Source organism: Orycteropus afer, unplaced genomic scaffold, assembly GCF_000298275.1.
Source record: "Orycteropus afer afer isolate SDZICR_OR568_19922 unplaced genomic scaffold, OryAfe1.0 scaffold00169, whole genome shotgun sequence".
In the NCBI taxonomy this organism is placed as follows: domain Eukaryota; kingdom Metazoa; phylum Chordata; class Mammalia; order Tubulidentata; family Orycteropodidae; genus Orycteropus; species Orycteropus afer.
Genome location: NW_006921756.1, coordinates 5,927,754 through 5,954,832, shown reverse-complemented (window position 1 = coordinate 5,954,832; position 27,079 = coordinate 5,927,754). Strand labels below are relative to the sequence as shown.

Here is a 27,079-nt window from a genome sequence, read left to right as displayed (position 1 = left end):
ACCCAAAGAGTTGTTTTCCTGCTTAGTTTAAGAACCCACCATGTCTTCATAGTTTCAGCCTTAACAAGAAGCAGAGTCTTGTCTCAAGATGTCAACCAGAAAATTTCTAGAATTTTCATAGAAATGTTCTCTTTTGAGAGGACCTAATCCAGTCTTGTACTCATCTTATAGATGGCAAAACTGAGCTCCAGAGAGGGAAAAGGCCTGTGCCACATGGAATCTGATCAAATGGTATTTGCATCATTGTGAAGCAATGAAAAGTTGGTATCTTCAAAAGTTGGTGTCTTCACCAATATGGATGGATGGATGGATGCAACCTAAGAAGCAGTCCAGCTGCCAGGGTTCAGCAGGGTCTAAAGGCTGGCCACACCCTCAGGCCCTGCTGTTCAAGAGGTCTCACCAAGCTTGGCTGGGAGGTAATTCTTAAGGTCCCAGGGCCTCAGTCTTAAAAGGAGCCTTAGAGCTCGCCCAGTCTAGCCTCCTTCACAGGACAGGAAGCCTTCTGTAGGCCCCTGCCCAGTATCATCCAGTCTCCTGACACATTCCCCAGGAGACAAGAAGCTCACTCACTGCCTTCCAGTGCAGTCCATGCTGTTATTGGGCAGTTCTGTTGGTAAGGAACTATATTTGCATAGGAAGCATTTGCCTTTTCCTCTGTTCTAGGCCCTATGCTGGGAACAGGGAAAGCAAATAGCTAACTAAAACCATATCACAGTCCTATCAACAACAGTTGGAATGCAGTATGAGCCTTGGGTTTTCCACGTGTTGAGAGAATATAGAGGAAGACTGCTTACATAGCTGGGACAGGATCCTGCAGTTGGCTGGTGCAGATCTCAAATTAAGGAACTTGTTAGATTTATCCAACTGAAGAGGAAGTGAACAGTATCTTAAGCAATGCGAGAGCCTGACAAAGATTTGAAGTTGTGAGAGAGGCTGGCTTATTCTGGGAACTATAAGTAGTTCCTGCCTGGAGTAGACAATGAAGGAGTGGGCAGGAGGGAGAGATAAGGCTACAGACATAAGCAAAAGTAGCTAGAACTTGCCCCTACACTACAGTTAGGCAGTTCACGGGGACCGCTCCCCATTAGAGTGGCCTGGGGTCAAGTTCTCCAATCTCTGAGTTTCTCTTTTCTCTGAGCCTTTCAAATCATTCAGCAACTGTTCAGCAAAGATGAATCTGTATTGTCCATGCTCTGAAAGGGATTGTGGCCTGAAGGATGGTCAAACAAGGTCAGGGTCATTTGATTTGATGGGGCAGTATTAGCTATGTGATCAAACTCTGCCTCCCCATTACTCCTGCCTTCAGGTGCTCACTGTGCCCCACAGCAGCCCTTTCAGAATCTGAGAGCAGTCCTGTGTCACCCACTCCCACCTACCCCACAAGACTACTCCCACTATTCCACCAACACCCACACCTCCAACTCTGCTGACTGAAGGGCCATTTCACATGCATCCAGCTGATGTGCAGGGGCATCAGTGTTATTCTGGCAGGGCAAACCCATTCTGCTTTGCCCAGCCCTGGTGTTTGGATGATAGTTGGATCCAGACAGATAGGTGAGGAAGGAAGTGGCCAAAGCTGCATATGAAGAACTATGGGCTGGCAGAATATAGGATCAAAGCTTCCAAAGGTGAGATGAATCTGGTAAACCACCTCCCTACCTGCAAGGGCACAATCGTACAGTTCCTCAGAGACCCTCTGGGAAGGTCAGAGGTGAGCTAAAGGTCCTACAGTATAAACCTGAGGTAGTTAAGACTGTGAAACATCAGAAAACTATAGTTACCTGAGGAAGTATAGGATGATGGTTAAGAGCAAGGCTTTGGAGTCTGATAACCCTGAATTTGCCACTCAGTGACTTTTGAAAAATTATCTGTCTAAGCCTCTACAGATATGGTACGATGTATTTTGTAGAACTGCTGTGAGGATTAAGTTCTTTCATTCAGCATTTGTTTAATAAGTTTGTTGCATGCCAGAGACGTTTTACTGGGTGCTGAGGATATAGCACTGAACAAGACTTTGTTCTGTCTACTTTCTGTCCCTGTGGAGTTTACCTTTCAGTCAAAGAGCAACAACAAATGCCACGCACTGCCTTTGAGTCGGATCCAACTCACAGCGACCCCTCCTTGGGTTACCAAGGTGGTATCACTATGGAAGTAGATTGCCCAACCTTCCTTCTGAGGAGTGGCTGGTGGGTTTGAACCACCAGTCTTCTGGTTAGCAGTCAAGTGTCTTAGGCACTAGGCTACCAGAGCTCCTTCGGTCAAGGAGAAAAACATTAAACAAATAAACACATGGCCCATTGCTGTCAAGTCAATTCTGACTCATAGCAGCCCTATAGGACAGAATAGAACTGCCTCATAGAGTTTCCAAAGCTGTAATCTTTACAGAAACAGATTGCCACATCTTTCTCCCATGGGGAGGCTGGTGAGTTCAAACTGCCAACCTTTCATTTAGCAGCTGAGCACTTAACTCCTGAGCCACCAGGGCTCCTCCAATCACATAATGTTGTTGTTGTTGTTATATGCCATCGAGTCAGCCCCGACTCATAGCGACCCCTCCTTGGGTTTCCGAGGCAGTATCACTACGGAAGTAGGATTGCCCAACCTTCCTTCTGAGGAGTGGCTGGTGGGTTTGAACCGCCAGCCTTCTGGTTAGCAGTCAAGTGCCTTAGGCACTATGCTACCAGAGCTCCTAATCACATAATAATGAGGTAAAAAGTGCTACAGGAAAAAAAAAAAATTTTTCCGCATAAGGTAACTTGTATTAGCTTCCTGGCATTGCAGTAACAAAGTGGGTAAGTTAAAACATCAAGAACTTACTGTCTCACAGTTCTAGAGACTAGAAGTCCTACATCAATGTGACAGCAAGGCCATGTTTTCTCTGAAGACTCTAGAGAAAGTTCTTCCTTACCTCTTCTAGCTTCTGGTGATTGTTGGCATTCCTTGGCTTGTGGCTACATCATTCTAATCTCTGCCATTGTCTTCACATGGCCATCTTCCCTATGTGTGCTTCCCTGTGTGTCTTGTCTAACTTATAAGGATAACAGTCATATTCTATTAAAGCCCATGGATGCTTATCCCACCAACATCCCATACCTCCAACTCTGCTGACTGTGGTCTGGGACCAAGGGCCATTTCACATGCATCCAGCCGATGTACAGGGGCATTAGTGCTATTCTGGCAGGGCAAACCTATTCTCTTTTGCCCAGCCCTGGTGTTTGGATGATAGCTGGATCCAGACAGATAGGCGAGAAAGGTAGTGGTCCAAAGCTGCCTATAAAGAACTGTGGGCATGGTGCAGTTAACGCATTCAGCTGCTAACCAAAAGGTCATTGGTTTGAACCCACCAGTCTCTCTGTGAGAGAAAAATGAGTCAGTGTGCTTCCGTAAAGATTTACAGCCTTAGAAACCCATTGGGGCAGTTCTACTCCATCCTATAGGGTTGCTGTGAGTTGGAATTGACTTGATGGCAGTGGCTTTGGAATACTAAAAGCCTAGATTGCCTGGAAGAGACTGTTGGTACAATTGTGGACATCAAAGGCGGTTCTGATGAGGGCTCAGAAGGAAGTGAGGAGAGCTATAGAAACAGTCTGTATTATCTTAGAGAATACATATGGCAGTGGCTTTGGTTTGGGGTTTTCTTCCCAGAGTATCTTGTGTTAATCTAACAGATTACATTAGCAATAGCCCTATTTCCAAATAATGTCACCTTCACAGGTACTGAAGTTAGGGCTTAAGTGTATCTTTTCCAAGGATACAATTCATCCCATATGGTATTTAACAAAGAAGACACTGAGTAGGTATTGGTCACCTTTTCTTCTCTGTAAGAAATAAATATGTCATTTGAAGTCGACATCTGTAATTCCTCCAAGTGGGAAAAAATCCCTGACCCTCAAGTCTGAAGACTGAGCACCTGAACTTGCCTCTGTCACCTGTCTTTTGCTAGCCTTCTCCCCTTGGGGACTGGGGCTGTCTCAGGTTCATCCCAGCTCTGTTGTTCTTTGGTCTGACTCTCTGAAGGAGTAGTCCCACTATGGGAGCATCCTGTGAGTTGCAGGGATATCACCCAATCCAACTCCTTGAGCTAGAATTGATTCTCCTGCATCTGCTCAGCAAAGCCTACTCTAGCCCTTGTTCACTGAAAGCATTCCAAAAATGGAGAGGGAGGGAGAGAAGGACCTGAGAGCCGTGGCCCACTCTCATCACATCTCCCTACCCACCCCTCCACCTTCCCCAGATCTTAGAGCTCCAATCAGTACTCACCTCTTCCCTGAAGTCTTCTTGGGTAACTTAACCAGCAGTGATCTCTCCTTCCAAAATCTGTGCAGATTGTCACACTGCTCATTTTATGGTCAGTCAGTGAACTCTCTCATGTGCTGTTTGCCTTCACAATATGAAGATAATTGCCTGCCCCAGTTGCTCATGCCCTGTACACTTCTGACCATTCCCCCCAAGCTCGATCATAGGAGGTTGTGACCACTCTTCTGAAACCTTCTTAGTCTTCTCCAGGTGTAGCACTCCTTTCTGTACTTCTGTTCCAATACTCTTATCCTGATACAGGTGATAATGATCCGTTGTCTGTTTCTTTCCACTGCTGGGCTGGGAAACACTCAAGGCAACAAACCTGCCCAGGGCTGGTACTTGGTATATGAATAGTAGATTATCACTGAAGGAATGAGTCAAAGGACAGGCCCATTCCTGCCCTCACTGGGCAGCATGTTCTAAACCTCACAACATATTGGGGCTAAGAAGCAGATTTGTAGCTCCCACAAAAGGTGAGAGTAGCTGATGCCTTCTGATGATGTACCCTAGAGGTCCGCAGATGGGGTCCCACCTTTCTGGCTCGGGGTCATCACCTCATTCTTTCCAAGCCCCTTATTTACGTTCTTCTTTGTTCCAGAGCTGTTCCCATGCTTGATCCTTCTCAGCAAAGTAGACTTCTCTTTATTCCACCCAACCTAATGTGTCACAATAGGTGTTTTGCATACATTTAAGAATATTGACTTGATTCACTTTGCAATTATGAAGAAACTTGAACTATACCTGTAACAGAGAAATGTCCTATTCATTCACAGAAGTAAATGAAAGAATTTTGTTCATTTTTTAAACATCTAAAATTATTAGTCTTTCAATCTGAGCAGAAATCAGGAATGGTATTTTAGTGTCCAGACATACATACAAAAATGAGTGATTTCTAAACCTCACATAAGCATTAACATTTTAGAAAGGTTTTCAAAAAGAACAGGGTTAGTCTTATTTACGATCAGACAAGTATAGAGAATTGTATAATTTCATTTATTAAGCCAGCAAATGCTTTCTGAGCCCCTTACTCTGAACCACAATTCCCTTTTTATGGAAGGGGTCACTGGGAATTAAAGAGGTAAAATAAATAACAGTATCAAGACTTACACCAACTTTTCTAACACTAAGTCCAAAATCCAGTGTTCCACCGTTAAATCAGTTGTACTGCAGTGTAATAGCATTTCCTGTGTTAAATTCTGAACTTCTCCAGAATTATGGTGCCCTATTAGTGCAACAGTTAAGCGCTCAGCTGCTAACTAAAAGATTGGCTTTTCAAACCCACCAGTCCAATGTGCCAGTCTACGTCCGTAACGATTTACAGCCTTGGAAACTCTTTGAGGCAGTTCTACTCTGTCCTGTAGGGTCACTATGAGTTGGAATTGACTTGACAGCACTGGGTTTGGTTTGGTTTAGCTTTCCTCCAGAATTAGGAAATGCTTTATTTGTCTCTGGGTCCCCAGTGCCTTTTACAAGGCCTAGATCTTGGTATTCAGTCAGAGGTTGTATGATGAAAGGTTCATGAATGATTGAATGAAAACCAAGTACTACTTTTGATACTCTTTAAAAAGCTTCCTTTACCAGCTGGGAGTTTTCTCTCCACGGAAAGTATATTTTCCCCAAAATAAACCTGAAGTGTGTGTCAGTACCAGAATGCAAGTGGATCAAAAGGCCTTTTATTATTATTATTATTCCTCCTCTTCCTACAAAGTGGAAAAAGTTCCTTTGTTACCTAAAATATCCGCACCAGATCGTACAATGCTGTCTCTTAGCGCAAATGCTTATTATTGTGGCTAATTTGGTCACATGTGTTTGAGGCAGAACAATGCCTCAGAAATTTTTAAAAGCAAAACAGCAATCTGAAGCGTTTGTTATAATGAGATGTAAATTGCCAACATCAGTAGTGGAGCCGACTAGAATTTGCAATGAAGTGTGGGTTTTTTTTTTCCCCTTCTCTTAAATTAAAAGCACTAGAGGCCCTCCCTCCCCTCCCCAAAGAAACCACATGCATTTTTGTTCCTTTTCTTACTGATTCCATAATGCTAAACACCGTGTTTTATTGACTGACTCTTTCCTTCATTTACCTGCCGTTTTCTGAGCCTGTGCCTTACCATGCCTGCCACAGTGCAGAGCTCTTTCAGAGGCGTTAGCAGCCTGCAAGGTGGCTCCTGGTAGTCCCCATTGTGCATGTAGGGAAGCTGAGGTTGAGAGAGGTTAGCTGCCTTGCCTAAGGTCATAGAGCTGGGATTCCCACCGGAGTATCCTGAACACCCTCTTCTAAGATGTACCTGTGGCTGGTTTTTTGAGCTACTGTGCTTGGTGAGGCTGAGGTACCTCTGTATATAGTGCTGTGGAAGGAGGCTGTCACAGAGAGTGGTGCCATCTGCAGCCACACACATTCAAGTTGTTAAGCAGTGCTGGCCAAGTATGCTAGGAAATAATATTCCTTGAACCAGAATATCCCAGTACAGTAACCTCAGTCATTTGACAAAGCTCTGTGATTGTCTGAGAAGACAGAGTGAGCACAGTAGAAGGTGTGTGTGTTGTGGAGTACTGAAGACCTGCTTTGGGCCAGCCCTGTGCTAGACATGAGAGGCAACAAAGACGAAGCAGGAACCTGAGCTTACAGAATGCACACTTAGAAATAGGCCAACTTAAGCACAAGAGTGAGTGTAATGCATGTGTGTGGGGGGCAGTGGGAGTGAATGTTTACCAAGCACCTACTCTGCCAGATTCTGGATAGATCATGTTACATATGTGGTTAACACATTTAAGCTTCAGTCTTGCCAAGTTACTGTTGGCATTCCTTCTTTTGGGTGAGGCAATAAGGTTAGAGAGGTTAAGTAATTATTCATGTGTAAATCATCTGTTGAGAATAGAATTTGAACCAGGCACTGTGCAGAGTCCTGAACTCAGCCATAAGAAAGCACAGTGCCTGCCTGTCCTGTTGCCTCACAGTCTAGTGAGGAAGATAGACATAAAGCAAATTAGTGCATCTGATTATTTTGGTAGAATAAGGGCAGAGTTCTACTACTTGAGGTGGGGGTGAGAGTTGGGAAAGGCTTCATGGGGACAGTGCCTGCTGAAGATCACGACTCCCCTGAACAGTAAGTGGCAAACTCAGTATTTAAATTCTGGTCTCTCTGCTTCAAAATCCCAACCCAAAGAATGGAGGAAATTTTTTGCCTCCATTTGAGAGGCCAGAGCAACCTGTGTGGAGGAAATGACATTTGAATCAGGCCTTGAATGCTTGGTGGAGCTTGGAGAGGTGGGCATTATGATGCTGTGTACAGTTCACTCACCAGTGGTTCCAAAAGTAAAACAGCAGAACCAGAAGTAGGACCTGAGATCTTCCTGCCAGGACTGGCCATGCTTTCATTTATCCTGTTCTGCTCCCCGGTCATTCTTGCACTGGCATTTGGCTTTGTGCCAGGCTCAAGCTTAAGTCTTTGGAGACTATGGAGATTCTGTTATGCAGAAGGCACCTGCCAACACTCAGGATTGATATTCTCATTCTAGGAAGCCCTGTCATGATAGTTTTTAGTAACACAATCACCCATACTTACCTGCCACCAGCCAAAGTCTAGGATGTGGCAGTTGAACATAGACTCGCAACCTGATTGGTGCATGGGGCTGTGGTATATAAAGAGCTTTGTACCAGTTGGCCACGTGGTCAGGATAAGAGAAGATTGAGCCATGCATTCATCAGTTACTTAAGTTAGCTATACAGTCATGGAGAGCTGCTGTAGCAGTACCTCAGTGTCCCATCCCAGTCCACTCCTGAAACGTTTGAATAGGGAGAATTTCTGGCATGCTGAACTCTCGGTTGGCCACTGGAGTGGCTTCTGCCACAAAAGTTTATCAAATCATTTGGATTTACTTACCCATTTCATTCTGTTTCTCTGCTCTTTGGTAATCAAGACACAATAGGTGATTTTTAAAAGCAGTCCATCATTTTCAAAAACTGATGGAGGAAAAAAAGATCCTTGTTAGAAACTGACACCATCTATCTAGCTGTTTAAACTGCATGTAATTTTTGTTGATTGCATTAAAATAAAAATCAGAGTAGCTGCTGGATGAGGACATCACGGCTTGTTTAATCTGTATTGTATTTTAATTTCTTGGTTGAAATGCTCCAGCCCAGATACTAGGTGTGTAGGTGTGAGGGAGGGGAGGCTGTTGCTTTTCTCTGCTGCTTTTCTAGCCTCCTCCTTCCTCTGTGACCTGCTCCCTGGTAGGCTACAGAGATGGGGTTTTTGCAAAGTACACAATTTGTATATTCCAGTAATTGCCACCTCTTCTTCTTTCACCCAGTCTTAACAGAACCTCTTTCCTGTACAGGAAGTTGAGTCCCCTGCATTTCCATTTAGACAGTGACACCGTATGAGAGTGTTTCTCATTTGTACTTAATTAGTCTAGCTCATTCTTGTCTTCCAGTTTACCACCTTTTCTCTTGTGACATTCATGCCTCTCATATTATTTTCAAGTCTGGGTTTAAGTGTAGTCCAAATGAACAGAAATAAGCCGGCATTATTCATTATTATTTTATTTATTTTATTTTTTGGTGCCACTGTGTGCTGATAGATGCGTAGTTTAAAAAAAAGAAAAATGCATTTTATTTTCCTTGGAGTTCTAGACAGATCTCTTTTCTTAACTACCTAGGTCCCGCCATTGACTTGGAAAAAGTAAAATCAGAATGTCTCGAGCCCGAGCCGGAGTTACGAAGCACTTTCAGTGAGGAAGCAAATACGTCGTCCTATTACCCCGCTCCTGCGCCTGTCATGGACAAGTATATCCTAGACAATGGCAAGGTAGTGTTTTCAGCTCAATCTCGATTCCCTGCAAGCGTTTGTTAGTCAGAGTCAAGATGGAGAGCATGATGGAAGCTTGACTGGTTTGCCTCCTGGCCTAGCCCTGCGAGACTCTTTCCAGAATTCACACGTTACAACTAGGGTAGCTTTGCTTGCATTTTTTCTTTTTCCCTTTCTTGTTCCATTTTTTTAAAAAATGGGCCAAAAAAGCTTTAAAAACAAAAGTACATTTTAAATAGCTCATTAGTGAGAAAATGTAAAAAAAAAAAAAGCCAAGGTAGATCGATAAAACTTGTCCTACTCCCTATGACACTAGTTGCATACAGTGTATTAGATGAACTAAAAATCAAATATTTTTACATTCTTTCACCACTACCAAGTATCTATGTGTTCTAAGCCCTGTGCTAGATACCAGGGACCCAGAAGTGAAGGAGACATGCTTCCTGTCCCTAAGCTGCTCCAACTGTATTTTCACCAGTGCTTAATCTGCAGTCCTAGGATCACATAAACTCCTCAGATTTTCTTGGAAGGCCCTTGGAAATAATTGTGAAAGAAAATGTAAGTGCTATTAGGAATTATATTGATCTAGGAATGCAAAAACAACAACAAGGCTGGTGGTTCAAACCTCACTCCTCAGAAGGAAGGTTGGGCAATCTACTTCTGTAGTGATACTGCCTCAGAAACCCAAGGAGGGGTCGCTATGAGTCGGAAATGACTCGATGGCAGTGATTTTGTTTTTTTTTAGTTTGAGGGGTGCAAAGTAATGGATTACTTTTGTAAGTCTTAAAGTCACATGATGATATAGCGGCAAAAGCAAACTATTCTAACATCTGGATGAATGGTTTTGGAAGACATGTATTGGAGCCCTTTGTCCAGGCACTGGTAAAATCCAGCTCTGTGTGTTACATTTTTTTTGCCACATAGTGGCAGAGGGCGTGCACTACAATCATTACCTCTCAGTTCTCCCTAAAGAGTCATCTGTGTCAGCCCATTTTTCTTGCTTTCTGCTTTGAAAGGCCTCTGTTATCAAGTATGGTTCCCCAGTGGGTTGATTAGGTTTTTCTTATTTGGATTTGTCCAGATAGATCCCTGCAGCTGACCAACCTGAGCCAAAGCAAATATTGTCAAGCTGGGGAAATGCAGCCTGTTATGTTAGTCTTCAGGATTCCCTTGAATGTGCTGCTGTTCCCTGCATCTCCCACTCAGCCCTTCCTCATCTGCAGAGGCAGGACTGATAGACCAGATCACAGGCCCCTTCTGCCTTGCCTTACTGTAGCCAGCAGGCTTTGTGAGTCTGCTATGCAAGGGAGAGATGGTGTGACAGAGTGGAAGTAGGCAGGTTGGAGCCTGAGTTCTAGGCATAGCTCTGCTTTTTGGTCCTACCTATGGACCTTGGCTGGGTCTTTCCCCTCTCTGGGCTCAGTGTCCCTATCTGTGAAATGTGAGTTGGGATTGATGCTCTTCTCTATAGGTCTTTTATGACTCTAGGACTTTGTGTCTAAGTTTGGAGAACCTTCCTCATTTGAAGATAAAGAAAGAAAGAACTCTTCTCTGTCTTTGTTGGTTTCTTCCTTTTAATATGATCCCACTGGGAGTGACTAGAGAATTTTTCTTACTTTCCAAGAAGAATCTATTTCTCTCTTGCTTTGAAAGCTGATGGACAATTAATTTCTCAGCATTATTGGAGGTGGTGGGGCTTTTGGCACAGGTTGCTGTGTATATCCCAGAAAATGTGTCTTTCAAACCTCATTAACTTCTTCACAAATCATTTGAACAACAAATCTTGCAGATGACATTTTTTTTTTTCATGAGTTTTCACCAGTATGTTGCTATTAAAACTAACCTGGTTTTTGTTTGCAACTAATTTGCAGTTAGTTAGACAGATTTATTAAAGAGGAAGAAAGGAAAGGGACACACTGGAAATGGATGAAAGCCCCCAGAGAAGGATGCCCCACATCCCAGAAGTAACTCTTATTGTTCTGCTATAGTTTCTGACCCTCTCTTCTCTGCCAGCACGAACAGAGGCTCTAGCATCTCTGTGAGGCCTAGAGCACTAGAACAGGATCCGTTTCCTAGTGGGAAACAAGTACTCTCCCACAAAACAGGTCCAAAAGACTTTTTTTTTTTTTTTTTTGGAATTAATCCACATTTACTTCTATGATTTTCTCCACTGTGATGAACAATGCAATTGATAGATTTCATTATCTTTATCGGATATGAATATCTTTAATTCAAAATCCTTTTATCTGATTTCCCATCATCAATTTAATATAATCAAGTTATGGCCACTGTCTTGGTCATAAAAGTAAAATGATGATTAGGATATATTCCTTTTCTTTTTTTTTCTCCAGAAGACATTTTTTGATCAAGTCCCACCTGTCAGTTAGCATATTTTAATACTTTCCCTTTGTACGTAAGGCTGACATGTTGGTCAAATAGTCTACTGTGGTTTATGTGAATAGGGCTCACCATAACAGTTACTTTCTGATTTTGATAAAGTATATTGTTTTTCTTTGTCTAAGACATTTTATTTCAAAAACTCATTGAGTCATAAAGCTCTGAAGACTGTTAGAGTTTGGTCTGATTTATAAATGGTGATCCTAGGGAAGCACATCTGGAGATGGGACTTGTCTGTGATCAGACAGCAGGCTAGAGGTGGGGCAGGTGCTGGGTGCCGGATCTCTTCCCAGCCCAGTGCTCTTGCACTTTTCTGCTGACCTCTGGAGCCCTATCTGAAATGGTCCAGCGTTTCCTATGATCAGTGTTACCCAGGCCATTTCCCTCTGTGCTGTAAAGTTGGCTTCGTACTCTAGTGAATATCAGGAAATATTTTCTTCTCCAGGGAACTGAAAACCAGTGCCATTAGGACATTAAATATGCCCATCAGTTTCTTGCTGCTTTGTGTTAAGACTAGCCCCAGTCACTCTGTAAGGGACAGAAGAAGCAAAGGAATGACTTCTCCCCCACAGACATGTGCTATGAAGGTGTGAACTATGTGGTGAAGGACTGAAGTGGATTAGAAATTCAGAAGGGATAGAAAGGAGCCTTAGAGAAATTAAGGAATGTTTCCTGGATTTGAACTTGGGCTTGGAAGATTGGCAGGCTTAAGGAAACATGAAGGAAGGTGTTCATTCCTGGACAAGAGAATGGCATCAACAAAGACATGGGGTGGGGGCAGAAGGCAAAAGATGTAACAGTTACTGGATATATGCTGTGTTGCCACTTTGTTCATGTTATCACAATTAATTCTCAGAACACTTCTATTAATTAGGTGTGGTCTGTCTGTATTTTACAGCTAAGGAAAGAAAGATTCACAGAGACAAAGCAATTTGCTTAAGATACAGAGGTAACAGGCAGAAGAGCCAGGGTTCTACCCAGACCTGGCGGCTCCAGGGCCCATCCTGTTTGTTATAGCACCCTGGAAGTAGAAGGAAATGAAGGAAAGAGTGTGGGCGCTTCAGTGGGGTAACGGACATAGGAGGGATTTCAAGGTCAGTAGGTTGAATGGAGATGGGATTGTAAATGGTCTTTAAAGCCAGGCTGTGGAGGTTGGATTTTAATATGACAAGAAACAGGGAAGCATTCAAGATTCCAGAGGGCTGACATAAAAATCATAGAGTTGAGAGGAACTGCAAGGGTAGGTAAGGAGTGTTTTAGGAAAACTAACGTGGCAGTGTTTATGGGCCAGGTTGGAGGGAGCAGAACTAGATGCAGAGAGGCCAGCTTAGGGCCATTTTCCTACATTCCCCTCTGTGGCAGTGAATCGTACTTGAGAACTGAGAAAGGAAGTGGTCAGGCAGGTGCAGGGGAAAATTCAAATGGAAAATAACTGAACACTGATGGGTTTGATCTGCTGTGTTTCAACCACTTCAGCATGACCATGACAGTGGCCACCAAAGGGAACGCCAGGAAAGCATGAGCATTTCTGGGTCAGCCAGATTTAGATTTCAATCTTGATCCCAAAGTTTGCTGATTGTATGTCTCAGGAAAAGTAGTTGAGTCCTTCTGAATCTCTGTCCATATCTGTAAAATGGGAATAATAATTTCTACCTATTTTCATTTCTTAAGATCACTATGAGGATTAAATAAATTGAGTATACAATGCCTGGCTCATTATAAGTACGCAAAAGTGTAAGTGTCCCTGAACATGTGAAAATGACTTTCATCTCTCTTCTACCAAAAACCAAACTCACTGCTGTCAAGTCAGTTCGACCCATAGCAGCACCCCCTTGGGTTTCTGAGGTGGTATCTCTATGGAAGTAGATTGTCCAATCTTCCTTCCGAGGAGTGGCTGGTGGGTTTGAACCACCAGCCTTCTAGTTAGCTGTCAAATGCCTTAGGCACTACACCACCAGAGCTCCCCATCTCTCTTCTAAGAATAATAAATTAAAAGATGATAGTAAAACAAGCCCTGAGGTAGCAAAGAGCAGAGAACTTTAAAAAACTTGTCTTTCATCTCTTAGGTTTTCTGCCTCTGCATTTAACCTAACTCAAAGCTCCTTATCTTTCCCCAATCTTAGGAGGCCTAAAACCTGTGGGGGTAGCCCCACAGTGTCACCAAGGTAGGTAAGGCATGATCCAGCAAGGAACAGCAGGGAACTCTTCCCCAGCATGCCCAAGCAGCACACCTGCAGTTCCAACTGCAGAGAAGAGGCCAGACTTGACCTAGGGTCAGTGTTGCCCAGCCAGACACAAGTAACACATGTCACTCCAGGGTTGCTTCTCTCTCCTGAGCTGTACAAAACAAAATTTGCGTTACTGAAGTTGAAGCACAGAGAGGCCTGGTAGATCTGGTTATCTGATGGTATGCTGCAGTCTGAATGATCTTTTGAGCAAAAGGAGGTGAAGTCAGATGTAGCAGGTGGATGTTTACTTACTGGCATTGGTGGGTGGACTGTGTTGCTTTTTTCATGTTTGCATGAAAAAATTCAAAAACTCATTGAATCATAAACCTCTAATCTAATTGATCAAAGAACAAGTGTTGTTGGCTGACCTGGCTGCCCATCTGCACATACCCACTTTCCTTACCAAGCTAAGATTCAAAATAGAAAGACTATTTTTGAACAATCTTGCCAATCTGCCACCAATTTGGGCAAATGCAATTTCTCAGACCAGGACCTCTCCTGAGATGTATTTCCCGACCATGCAGTGCTGAGAACCTGCAGGTCCTCTTGAAGATAGGGACCTTTGGCAAAGCCTTTTCATGTTACCTAGAAAGTGTAACTCTTAGCTGCCTCCTCTCTGTCCCCACAGAGGCCATATCCATCCTACATATATTAAGCAGAAATACAACACGGAAGACAATGTTAAAGTCAAAACTTTTCTTTTCTTTTCTTTTTTTTTTTTTTTTTTACTGGTGTATGTTAGTAAATGGTTTGTGAATTCTTAAGAAAATCAAAAAAAAAAAAAAAAAATTAAAGCCTCTGTAGCTCATTGCTGGATCATTCTGGCCTTCTGAGTTTATCAACTCTGCACTAAAACTTTTTGATTAAAAAAAAAAAAAAAAAAACCACTACCATCAAGTCAATTCCAACTCATAGTGACCCCTATTGGGTTTCTGAGGTGGTAAATCTCTACAGAAGTAGATTGCCCAGTCTTGCTTCCGTGGAGTGGCTGGCAGGTTTAAACCACCAACCTTTTGGTTAGCAGTCAGATACCTTAGGCACTGTGCTTACCAGAGCATAATTTTGTGTTCTATTCTATGTGCCATCAAAATCCAGGTACTTTGTGGTTGTGTTTTTTAAAAAGTCCAAGTATTCAGAACCAGAAAGAACTTATATATAAAATCAAACTCTCCCAGTTCATGGGTAGGGAAACTGAAGCTCAGAGATAGAAAGAACTTGCACAACCACACTGCAGTTGGTGGCAGAGCCTGGCCAGCTGCACTCCCCATACCAGCTGACAGTGGTTCTCAAACCTAACTGTACATTGTAATTACCCAGGAAGCTTTAAGGAGCTCTGGTGGCATAGTGCCTAAGGCATTGCTGATGCCTGGTCCATACCCAGACCAATTAAATCAGTCTCTAGGAGTGGGGCCTTGGCATCAGAGGTTGGTAAAGCTCCCCAGGTAATCCCAGAGTGTGTACCCAAGGTGAGAACCCCTGCGCTAGGAGGATGTGTGTCCCGGCATGTTCACATTAAAGGGAGAAAGGTCTTTCTAAAGTACAGTATAGAAATAACTTGAGCAGGTGTGTTCCTCAGATTTGACAAGGCTCTGAGCAGCCTTGTGATAAAATTACTATAGGTCTGAATCCCAGCTCTGCCACTTAAATAGTTGGGTGACTTTCAGCAAATCACTTCAACTTTCTGAACGTGATCTTCTATCTGAAATAACAAAAGGGTCATCAGATTTCTTTCCAGGGTTGCTATGCATATTTGAGGTGGCAAATATAAAGCACTAGAGTATGGACTGGCACAAAACAGATACTCAGTAAATGATAGCTAGTATGATTACCCTTAAAGAGAATCTGCAGTATTTATCGCATGACTCAACTACAGTTGTGTAACAGTGTTTTTTAAAGGACAAGAGAAGCCTCCAACTGTCCTCCTGTCAGACTAAACAGGTGCTGGTGTTCTGATCCCTTTCAGGTCCATCTGGGAAGCGGGATTTGGGTTGATGAGGAGAAATGGCACCAGCTACAAGTAACCCAAGGAGATTCCAAGTACACAAAGAACCTGGCAGTCATGATTTGGGGAACAGATGTTCTGAAGAACAGAAGTGTCACAGGAGTTGCCACAAAAAAAAAGAAGGATGCAGTCCCTAAACCACCCCTCTCACCTCACAAATTAAGCATTGTCAGAGGTAGGTCACTGCAGTGAAAACACAATGGCTGAGATACTGTCCTTTGCTCCACCAAGGATGTACTAGATGCAGTTCATTTCTACAAATGTTCGCTGAAGTCTCTCCAAGCCAGGCCTTGGCCTGGACACAGCGACACAGGCACATATATAGACCCTGTCCCAGAAAAGCACACACTTAATAGGGGAAATGAGCTGTGGAAACAAGTACTATCCAAGGAACTAGCAGGAGACAGGGACAGAGGACATCTTCAGGGAGTTCTCAGGAGAGGTTACCCTTAGCTGGAAATTGGGTAAGGATTGCTGGGGAAGGAGTCACTGAATTAGACCTTAAAAAATACATCAGATATACAGAGATGTGTGAGAAGAGGTACTTCAGGAGGCAAAAGCAGCTTGGACAAAGTCTTGGAGATGGCAAAGGGAGTGCTGATGTGCACAGAGACGGTGGAGGTTGGCATTCAGGCATGCCCTTCTGGTGGATTCTAGCACCATGCCTGCAAAGGTTAATGAGGTGAAAACTAACAGATACTCACTGGACTGTTTCCTTTCTGGTGTTAGGGATGTGTAGGGAGGCAGGCAAAGAGACAGGAGACATGTATGTCCCTAAGGATATGGCTACACCCTAGATTCTTTGATTTTCCTCCCTTCCTCTCTTCCTCCTCTCTTCCCTCCTTCCCTCTCTCATACTCACCCTCCATCCATTTGCTAAGCTCTACTGGCTGTTGAGGAAATAAAGAAAGATATGACACAATCTTCATCTTCAGGGAACTCACAGTCTTGTGACAAAATGGAACACAAGAAAAACTAGTTGCTCCGTATTGTTGTTGTTAGGTGCTGTTGAGTTGGTCCTGACTCATAGCGACCCCCTGTCACAGAGGAAAGCTACCCTTTCGGGTTTTCGTGGCTATAATGTTTCAGGAGCAGATTACCAGGCCTTTCTCCCATGGAGCTGCTAGATGGGTTTGAACCACCAACTTTTTGGTTTCAGCCAAATGCTTAACCATTGTGCTACCAGGGCTCCTTGTTACTGTATAAGTAATACAAATTAGACTGAGATGGTGGAGTACTGAGAGAACAAACAGAATATACCAAATCAAAACCAAACTCACTGCCATCAAGTCAATTTGATTCATAGCAACCCTTCTTGGGTTTCTGAGGCAGTATCTCTATGAAAGTAGATTGCCCAACCTTCCTTCCGAGGAGTGGCTGGTGGGTTTGAACCGCCAGCCTTCTAGTTAGCAGTCAGATGCCTTAGGCACTATGCCACCAAAGCTCCTAGACAGAATATAGTACTTGCTAATTTTTGGTATACTTACTGTGTTTCAGGTTCTGTCTTAAACACTTTTATATATATATTAATTCACTTAATCTTGATAGCAATCCTACTATTGGTTATTTTTATTATCCTGTTGTACAGATGATGAAATTGAGACACAGAGATTAAGTAACTTGCCCCAGTCATACTGCTGGTAGGGATAGAGCCAGGAGTCCAAGCCAGGTGGACTGCCTTTAGCATCTGCTCCTAACCCATAATCTCGAAAGTGTCTAGCTCTGTCATGTTTTGGTGAAGACAGTAAGACTCAGGTCAACATGTGTATTTCAAGCAGGCCTCGTGCTCTAGGGGCAGACAACAAATATGTACATGAACAACTCAGATACTACTTCAGGTGCTGATGAAGGCTGTGATGCGTGTATCATATGTGATATGGTAGAGAGGACTGAGGAGGGATGTGTTAGCTGTGTGATCGGAAGCCTGTTTAAGGAGGTGACATTCAGGCCTGCAGGAGGAAGCAGCCCTGCAGAGGTGTGGGGAGAGAGTAAATCAGGCAGGATAAATAGCAAGTGCAAAGGTTGAAGTGTTCAAGGGGTGAAGAAGCCCTGTGTGACTGAGAAGTTTTGAGTGAGGAGCCATTGGGGTCAGGGAGGTGGACACAGCCAGTGTGCAGGCAACTGTAAGCAGCTTGGACTAACTCTACTTGCAGTAGAAAGACAGTGGAGGTTTTTAGGTCATGAAGTGACCAGATGGGAGATGACTTAGGAGACTGATAGAGTAGTCTTAGGGAGAGATGATGATGCCATGGACTCAGCTGATAGCAGTGGGAGTGGAGAAGATGGGCAGATTCAGGGGACATTTTGGATGCTGAGATGACAGGTCCCAGAGAGATTAAATGACCAGCCTGCAGTCACCATTACAAAGTTTCAGAGCCCAGATTCAAACTCACACTCTCAGACTGCAGTCTAGGGCTTGTTCCATTGTAACAGCCTCAGCCGGCTTGTGATTAATTGATTTAGGCAGCCACTTATTTCTAGATAATCAGAGATTACCTTCAATCTGGCTGCTGTCTGAAATGGTGAAGCCTGATTCGGGAGGTCACCCTGCGAAGCAGGCCTTCCCAGGGATGCAGTCCTGCTTGTCTAATAGGTGACTGACCTTTAATTCTGCTACACTTGTTGGAACGTGACTCAGCAGGTCCCGCATGCCTTCAGATAACTAACTGGCTGCCCCCACCACCATCACACTGTGTTATAAAGTCATCTGCTTGTGTGATTGCCTCATGCCCTAGTCTCAGCTCTCAGGACCCAGAAGCCGTATCTGATTCGTCTCCATGTTCCCATCACCTAGCACAGTGCCTGGCACACTGTAGTAGTTCAGTAAACATGGGTTGAACAAATAAAGCACTGAGATCTGCAGGCTGGGTCCCCTGATTGATGATACTTAACTCTCTTAAGGCAGTGAGGGTTACCTAGGGTTGTCACTGGGAAGGGCTTTGAAATAGTCATGTTTGAGGTATGAATGGAGGTTGCCACTGTTTGTTGAAAAGTGATTTCCCTTCATTGTGCTGATGTGACCTCATCACAGTCACATCATTGAAGTTCACTATTTTCAGCTTTCAAGGCCCTCTCCTGTCCTCTCCCAGTGCAGTGTGATGGAAAGTAGAAGTTGGAACCAAGTTGCAGAAGCTCTGGGTCTGAGCCCTAGTTTGCTTTGGCTTAACCTTGGTTCATATCTTACTTATTTTTGTTTCTCTAAGCCTAACACAGCACTAGCACTAAATAGATGTTTGGTGTGTGTATCTTTAAAGCCAGGATTACAGTCCTTGTCCTGGCCCAGTGACCATGTCATCATTTGGACATTTTTAAAACCCCATTCACACCATGCTCTGTGTAGCTGGTCTGATATCTAGGGCAACAATGCTGTCAGAAGAGTTCACCCTAGCCGTGCAGCAGACTTACCATCTCCACCTTCCCTGAGACTTAGCATCACCTGCCATGTCCTCTGAGCTTCCCCTTGCTGATCCACTCTCCCATTTTCCATGCCCTTTTTCAACCTTCTCTATTTTTACCACATGTCATAGTCCACACCTGTCTCAAAAGACAGCCTTTTCTTTTCCCTCACAGAAAAGGAACTCTTAAGGTTTGAACTGCCACACCTATAGATTTAATTGTGTCCCACCCTTCTTCTATCTCATGTCATAAGACTTTTTCTATCTCTTCTTTGGGGCTGGCGATTCTCTCCATCTGGGCTCTGGATCCCAGCCTGCCTGCCTTCCTAAGGATCTCATTCTTCCAATTAAGTTTCTGCACTACTGGTTCCTTCCCAGGATCACTTACATATACTTTGATCACTCATTTCTTAAAAACAAACAAAGCACTCCCTAGGTATCACTTCCATCACCCAGCTCCTTCCATGTTTCTCTCTTCCTTTTCATATCCAAGGTTCCTGAAAGAATTGTCTCTGCTCACTGCCAGCAGTTTCTCACCTTCTGTTCCATTTTAATGCTCCTGCCATCTAGCTTCCACTCCCAGCCCTCTACTGAGTGTACTCTGCTGGCATCCCCAATGACTTCCTCTTTACGAAATCCAGAGCATGCTTTTCACCTCCTCACTAGCACTGTTTGACCGTGACCACTTCTCCCTCACTGAGAAACCACTCTGCAATCTCAGGATTTCTTCCTACCTCTCTGGCTTCTCAGTCTTCTTTGTGAGTTCCTCTTCCTCTGCCCTTTCTTGTCTCCAGCCCTCTTCCCTCCTCACCCTGCAAAGTTTTCCTCAGCTGGTCTCTTCACTTCCACTGTTTCCATTGCCATCAATGGGCCCACTGGCCTGGGTTGAAGCATACACTTCTCCTCCCAGTGTCTGTCATCTGGCTGTTGTTACCCCTCTGACCCCATCCCTCAACTCACCATACTTCCCATTTCACCACAGAGGCTTCTCTCAGTTGTCTTGTGCTCCTACCACGGCAGTGCCCACCTCCTGATCTGCACATCCACCTCCTCCTTGTCTTTCAGGGATGCCTTTCCTGACCCCTCAATCTAAAGTAGCCTCTCAATTACTCTCTCACATCACCCTATTTAAAATCTCTGCACAGCATTTCTTATTATTTGTTTGCTCACTTGATAATTCTCTTTCTCCCCCATCCCACCCCCATTAGAACGTAAGCTTTGTGAGCATATTGTTCTGGGCTAGCACCTAGAAAAGTGTTTCACATATAGTAAGTGTTCAATAAATGTTTATTGAATCAGTGACTGATGGTTTCCAAATGATTTTATCTGAGCTCACTCTTCTGAGTTCCTGATCCTTACATCCCAGTAGTCATCTCTTCATCCCCTTGTGGATGTCCACGTGATTGCCAGAACTGAACCACAAATCCACTCTCTCCTCCTCCTTACCCAGAAAGCCTTCTGGTCCTTCTGTGTCACCTGTCATGGTGAATGTCACGTCTGTCTATAGCCCCTGCCACAGCCCAGGCCTCATTCTTGATTCCTCCTCATCTCATTCTCCCTCTTTCCTACCCCAAATGCCTCTGAAGCTCTGCTTCTCTCCATACCCGCTGCCCCCTCTCTCAGTGCACTGCTCAGGCAGCTTCCAGAGGCCTCCCTTTCTCCTCTCTCCATTACATAGCAGTGCTCTTAGAGAAACCAAATCTGATCCCTTTACCACTGCCCCAGTTAGAGCCGGTTCATGGCACCCATTATTAAAGGGTAAGCTTCTTAACATATCATAAAAGCACCTTCATAATCTGGCCCCTGGCTATATCACCAGCTTTGTATTTTAGCAATCTCTCCCTTGAACACTAAGTTCTTACCGTAAGGGAACTACTGTATTCCCTGTATAAAGCTTGTTCTTACTCACCTTGAGAAATTTGCAAATACTATTCCCGGTGTCTGGAACACAGGTCACACTCCCCACTCACCCCTACTCACGCCTGTACTGTTTTGTCTGGCTGACTGCTACTCGTCACCACATCTGGTAGATGAGCCTTCCTTCAGGAAGCTTCCCCTGCGTGCTTCTGTCTGTCATGTGTCCCTGGAGCACCCTTGGCCTACTTCTGTTGTCTCCTTACTCTACCTGCCTTCCTAGCAGCACCCCCACCCCCACCCCATAAACCTTTACAGGCTGCTGTAAGTGAATGAAAAAGAAATTCACTTGCTCGAAGCCACACAACCATTTTGAGACAAAGCCGAGCTGAACTGGGGTTTCAGGCTGCCCATGTTCCCTGGTAGTTTCTTCTCTTACTAAACTACAGTGTTGGCTTGTTTTTGTTTTTTGATGACAGCTAGGGAGGTTTGAAGTTTCTCTCCCATCCCACCATACACTCACCATTTGTAGCCTAATTATTTGAGCTATTACAGATTGCATTTGACTCGTTCTTCCCATGCAAGCTGTCTGCTGGATTGAGTTTGTATTTATTTTGTATGATTTTATCACATTTAGTCACATTCACTGTACAAAAATTTCACGAGGTTGGTAAGGATTTTTCTGTTCTCTTTGATTTTAAAATCATTTCCTCACCAGCTATTTTGCAGAGAACAGCAGAGGGATAGGAGCACACTATTGCTGCTTTAGGAATAAGAAAAAAAAAAAAAAAAAAAGACTGGAGGAGAGTCTTGCTTTAATGACAGCTCTAGAATGACAGTTAAACCTTATTAAGGTTGGATGACCATTTGCAGAGTGTCTGGGTTTTCTAAATGAGCCACAGCATTGAGTTCTGGTTAATTTTTATAACTTTTTTAATAGGACACATTAGCACTGTTATAAACCTTGCTAATTAAGCAATAATCTCAAAAGCTCCCTCGCAGAGGGAGACATTCCCAGCAACTACAGGTGATTAATATCTAGAGTCTAACAAAAGCCTTTTAATCAACCAGAGGGGCCATTTGGTGCTGTTACCCCCGGGAAAGGAGAATGATTGGGATTCTATGGGGGCTCTCTGAAAACCCTTCCTCTGATTACACCTTTCTCTTCCTACCTCCTCTCCAACTCACACTTGAGGCTCTAAGGGCCATCACATGCACTCTGCTTCCTTCCCCTTTTCTCTTCTCCCCCACCCCATTATTGCCTTGCAGGGGACTAGAGACAATAAGCTGGAAGAATCTCCATAGATTATCAAATTCAGCATGTTACTTTAATAGATCATGAAATTGAAATTCAGAGAGGGGCTGTGACCTACTAGAAGTTGCACAGCATTTAGGGTCTGAGCTAGATTTGAAGACCTGAACTTCGAAACAGTTTTTTTTTCAGTCTGTCTTCCTCATTTGGTTTGGATTTCAACAGTCACTGTGTCTGCTTCTTCTTGACTCAGACTGGAGGGAACCACCTAAGTGTCCCAGTCTGTTGGCGGAGACAGTTGTGGTTACACTTTTATTAGATTGTGATCAATGCTTAGACAGAGAGTTAAAAAACAGGCTAGTGCAGAAGCACCGTTGTAGGCAGAGTGAGTTCTCGTTACTTGATCTGGTAGGTTCCTACGAAGCTGAATCTAGAAGAATGAATAGGATTTAAGAAGGTGAAAAATGGAGCCTGGATATTCAGGGCAGAGATGAGTCAAGACTGATTTGTGGCATAGCCTGTGGTGGGGCAGGAACTCAGGTTCTTTGGAGTGGCTGAAAAATAAAGAGTAAAGAATATAGCAGAGTAAAGATATATAGTAAGGATACAGCAAAGGTGGGGCTGGAGACAGTGCCCCTTACATCCTAGCTCAGTCCCTAAGAAAAGGCCAAGATAAGACATGATAAGGATTAGTGGGACTTGGGGACAGTCAGACAACAGAGGAGGCCAATTAAAAGCTTTCTAAAGGCTCCTGGCTACAAAATCCCCCTTGTCAGTGGGGGCTGGGCGATGCCCCAAGAAAGACAGTGTACCATACATACACTTGCAGCTTGGACAGCAACATGAAGGAAATGCTGAGTGTGGGGCTGGCAGCTAGTAGCCTAAGGGGCCTTAGTATTGATATATGTAAATTAGCACAAACTAGCCTTTATGGTCCCTTCTAGTTTTGACATTCAGTGTCTGTGAGAGGATACTCTGCTGTGGCCTGACGTAGAAAGACAATGTTTCATTTTCCCTCCATAGCAACCCCTTGAAATTGGGGTTGTCATTCCTGGTTTATGGGTAAAGAAGGTAGGTTCAAAGAAATTATAGTTCTTGCCTGAGTTTACATACCTGAATGGTACATTCTCTACCCACACTCCCAGGCCTTTTAAAGCCAGAATTTTACATCCCCTCAGATTTCCCTAGAAAATACATCCATTCATTAAATCACTTAATATATATTTACTTAATTTTTGTCTGTCTGCCAAGCACTGTGCAAGACCCTGGGAATTAACAGTTGTATATACACAAAAATGATGTCCTGGTATTGTGCTTCGTAAAGTAGAGGGTCAGCAATAAAGGGAAAGACCCCCAACTAGTGGCTGCATCAACGGTCTCAAGCATAAAAGCGATTGTGAGGGTGGTGCAGGACCAGGCAGGATTTCATTCTGTTGTTCACAGGGTTGCTGTGAGTCAGAACTAACTCGATGGCACCAAAGAACAACAACTACATATACATAAAATAAATCTAGCAACTCCATATGGGTATAGAATTCCTTAGGAAAAAATACTCACTGCTGTTGAGTTGATCTGACTCATAGTGACCCCTCTTTGGGTTTCCAAGGTGGTATCTCTAAGGAAGAGATTGCCCAATCTTCCTTCCAAGGAGTGGCTGGTAGGTTTGAACTGCCAGCCTTCTTGTTGGCAGTCAGATGCATTAGGCACTGTTCTAGTTACCTAGTGCCACTCTGAGAAGAATATACCACAAATGGGATGGCCGTAACAAACAGGAGTTTATTCTTACAATTTGGAGGCTTTAAGTCCAAGTTCAAAGTGCCAGGCTCTAGGGGCTGGGTGAAAGCCCCTCAGCCTTGGGCTTCAGCTCTGCCTCCAGCTCCCAGCCCACTGAAGCTAGACGCTTTTCTTCACTCAGCTGCTGGCTTCTGAGGCTGCTAAGCCCAAGGTTGACAAGTAAAGAGGCCCGGTCCAGATGTTACCAAACCACACAGCAGGCCATTAATTCAAGTCCATTGTAAGGCCCCAGGTCGGCAGAGCATGGCAGGCAGAACAATGACACGGCGACATGCAGGGTCCAAGTGTGCCTTAAGCTAAAGACTATTCCCAAAGCTGTTTCTTATATATGGGAAACAGACCACATACACAAAGGCAGCTACTCAGCTGCTCACAGTAGATTCCACCATGGAGTTGATTACCAGTCTCATCATGGGGGATACTACATGCAGCTGCCCAGCCACTCAACCAGGCCCAGCCAAGTTGACACATAAACATAACTACCACAGGCACTCTGCCACCAGAGCTCCCACAGAATTCCTTACAATGTTGTGGGGGGGAGGCTTTAAAAATGTTTATCTAATCAAGCTACATGGGCCACATGGCACCCTTAAGAAAAATACTCTATGCTTTCTTATTCTCATTTATGAGATGAAGAATCTAGGGTAATGACTTACACAAGGTACCCAGGCTAGACGTCACCTAAAGTCAGGCTCCAGGCAGACTTTGTTTCTGGCTCACTCTTTGATTCATCACATCAGGTGGTAGACTTAGGAAAAGAATGGCTATTCTCAGCATCATTAGTAATCAGAACAATGAGATACTACGTCATACCCAATAGTTTATCAAAACCTCAATAATATGACAGTGCCAAGTACTGTTGAGGATATGGGGCAACCAGAACTCACATACACTACTGATGGGAATACCAGTCAACACAATCACAATTTAATAGGTGTCACTTAGTAAAGTTGAAAATACACCCTACCATTCAGCAATTCCACTCCTTGGTCTATACTGGAAATTCCTGCATGTGTACCCCAGGAGACATGCAGGGGTGCTTATGGCAGCATTGTTGCTAATTGCAGACACTGGAAACAACCCAAGTATCCATTCTTGTATAATAGATAAACAAATATGGTATAGTTCGACAATAGAACATTATAGTGAAAATGAATGACCTACAACTATAGACTACATACAACATGGCAAAGTCTCAAAACTGTAACACTGAGTCAAAAACAATAAGCAAATCAGAAAGATGCATAGAATATGGGTCTATTTGTAAAAAGGTTAAAAACTGGGAAAAGTAAATAATATGTTATTTAAGGAATATATACGCACTGCCGTCCAGTCAGATCCGACTCACAGCGACCCCTCCTTGGGTTTCCGAGGTGATATCACTACAGAAGTAGATTGCTCAACTTTCCTTCCGAGAAGTGGCTGGTGGGTTTGAACTACCAGCCTTCTGGTTAACAGTCAAATGGCTTAGGCACTATGCCACCAGAGTTCCCTAAGGATATATACACATTTTAAAATTAATAGAAAATCAAAGGAATTACTAACAGAATTCAGGAAAGGACAAGATGGGATTGGGTAGGAGTTTCCAAGGGATACTTCCTATTTCTTAACCTGAGTGGTAAGCACATGGGTATGTTATCATTATTTTTAAGTTCTAAATTTATAGTTTACATATATTCCTAAGTATATTTTATGATGAAAATTTTCAAGTATAGCTGTGCCACATACATGAACTGGTATTTGGAGAGTGTGTCAGAAAGCACATTTTCCTTTTTTCTCCTTGAAAGATTTTCACTCAAACTCACCATTAATTCTTGGCCTTCTTGTTTCTTCTTTCTATCTAGAGTGTTTGTATGACAGAATAGCACAAGAAACTGTGGATGAAACTGAAATTGCACAGAGACTCTCCAAAGTCAACAAGTACATCTGTGAAAAAATCATGGATATCAATAAATCCTGTAAAAATGAAGAACGAAGGGAAGCAAAATACAATTTGCAATAAACTTTGGATTTTTCTTAAAGCCTTTGCGTTTTCCTTGCGTCGCGTGTGATTTGTGGGCAATGGTGATGTCCAAATCAGACCCTCCCGTGCGTGGTGGTGTGTGGGCAGGGAGCAAGCAGTATGCTGGGGACAGCAGCTTGTTCTGAACTTGGACTTCCCACTCCAAAGGAGGCAGATGGATTTGCTGAGATTCAGGCAGCAACCTGGCACCGATGTCATTCTGGGGACGAGAAAAGCACTGTCTTCTCAAAGGGGGACAAAGTGTCTCTGCATTGCCTATCACTTGACCTGGAAATGAACTGAAATTTTCACCATTCAAGGACTTCTATCTCTGTTCTCTATTTTGTTCTATAATAAAGCTTCATTAATTGTTTGATGTAGACAATCATTATTTTCATTTATTTAAGAATCTTAAGTGTAGCATAGTGCCTAAGGCACTTGACTGCTAACCAGACAGCTGGCAGTTCAAACCCAACAGCCACTCCTCGGAAGGAAGATGGGGCAATCTACTTCCGTAGTGATACTGCCTTGGAAACCCAAGGAGGGGTCGCTATGAGTTGGGTCTGACTCAGTGGCATGTAACGACAACAACAACAAGTGTCTAGTGGAGGTGACCAGTGTGTGGAGCAGCCTGGAATGCCCATCCTTTGAGGGGCGGAACATTCAGGCTGAAGGAGAGAAAATTCATGAGGGACCTGGTTGCTGACTGCAATCTAATGGGCTGTCTGGAAAGGAGATCACTCTCTCTGACTTAAGGACAGATTTCTTTCTAACTCAAGGAGATCTGAGATACAGCTTTCCTAATAATTTGAATCGATCTTTGTAAAAGAGTATATGAGGGGAATAATGTCAAATATGGTCCAGGGTTACTTATATTCGAGGAGTTGAGGCAATGTCACTTAGTGCAAGTTTGTTCATCCTATCTTATTATCTTGAATAATCTTGCAAATTACATGATGTTTATCTCATTCTTTATCCAATTACTGAGTTTCTAAGGTGACTCGAACACATTCTGGAAAACCACATTCAATCTTCCTTTTTTTTTTTT

General features: G+C 43.6%; 2 protein-coding genes across 2 annotated transcripts in view; both read left to right on the top strand.

Moving 5' to 3' along the window:
- Positions 1 to 26,031, top strand: part of BEND5 (BEN domain containing 5) — a 55,883-nt gene extending 29,852 nt beyond the window's left edge. Inside the window, exons 4-6 of the mRNA XM_007946715.2 lie at positions 8,959 to 9,107; positions 15,696 to 15,909; positions 25,874 to 26,031. Of these exons, the coding sequence (XP_007944906.1) occupies positions 8,959 to 9,107; positions 15,696 to 15,909; positions 25,874 to 26,031 (521 nt within the window). The remainder of the gene's footprint in view (positions 1 to 8,958; positions 9,108 to 15,695; positions 15,910 to 25,873) is intronic.
- AGBL4 (AGBL carboxypeptidase 4) overlaps positions 1 to 27,079 on the top strand; it is a gene marked incomplete at its 5' end in the record, with an annotated part of 1,767,058 nt that overhangs the window by 1,378,677 nt on the left and 361,302 nt on the right. The gene's annotated exons all lie outside the window — the stretch shown is intronic.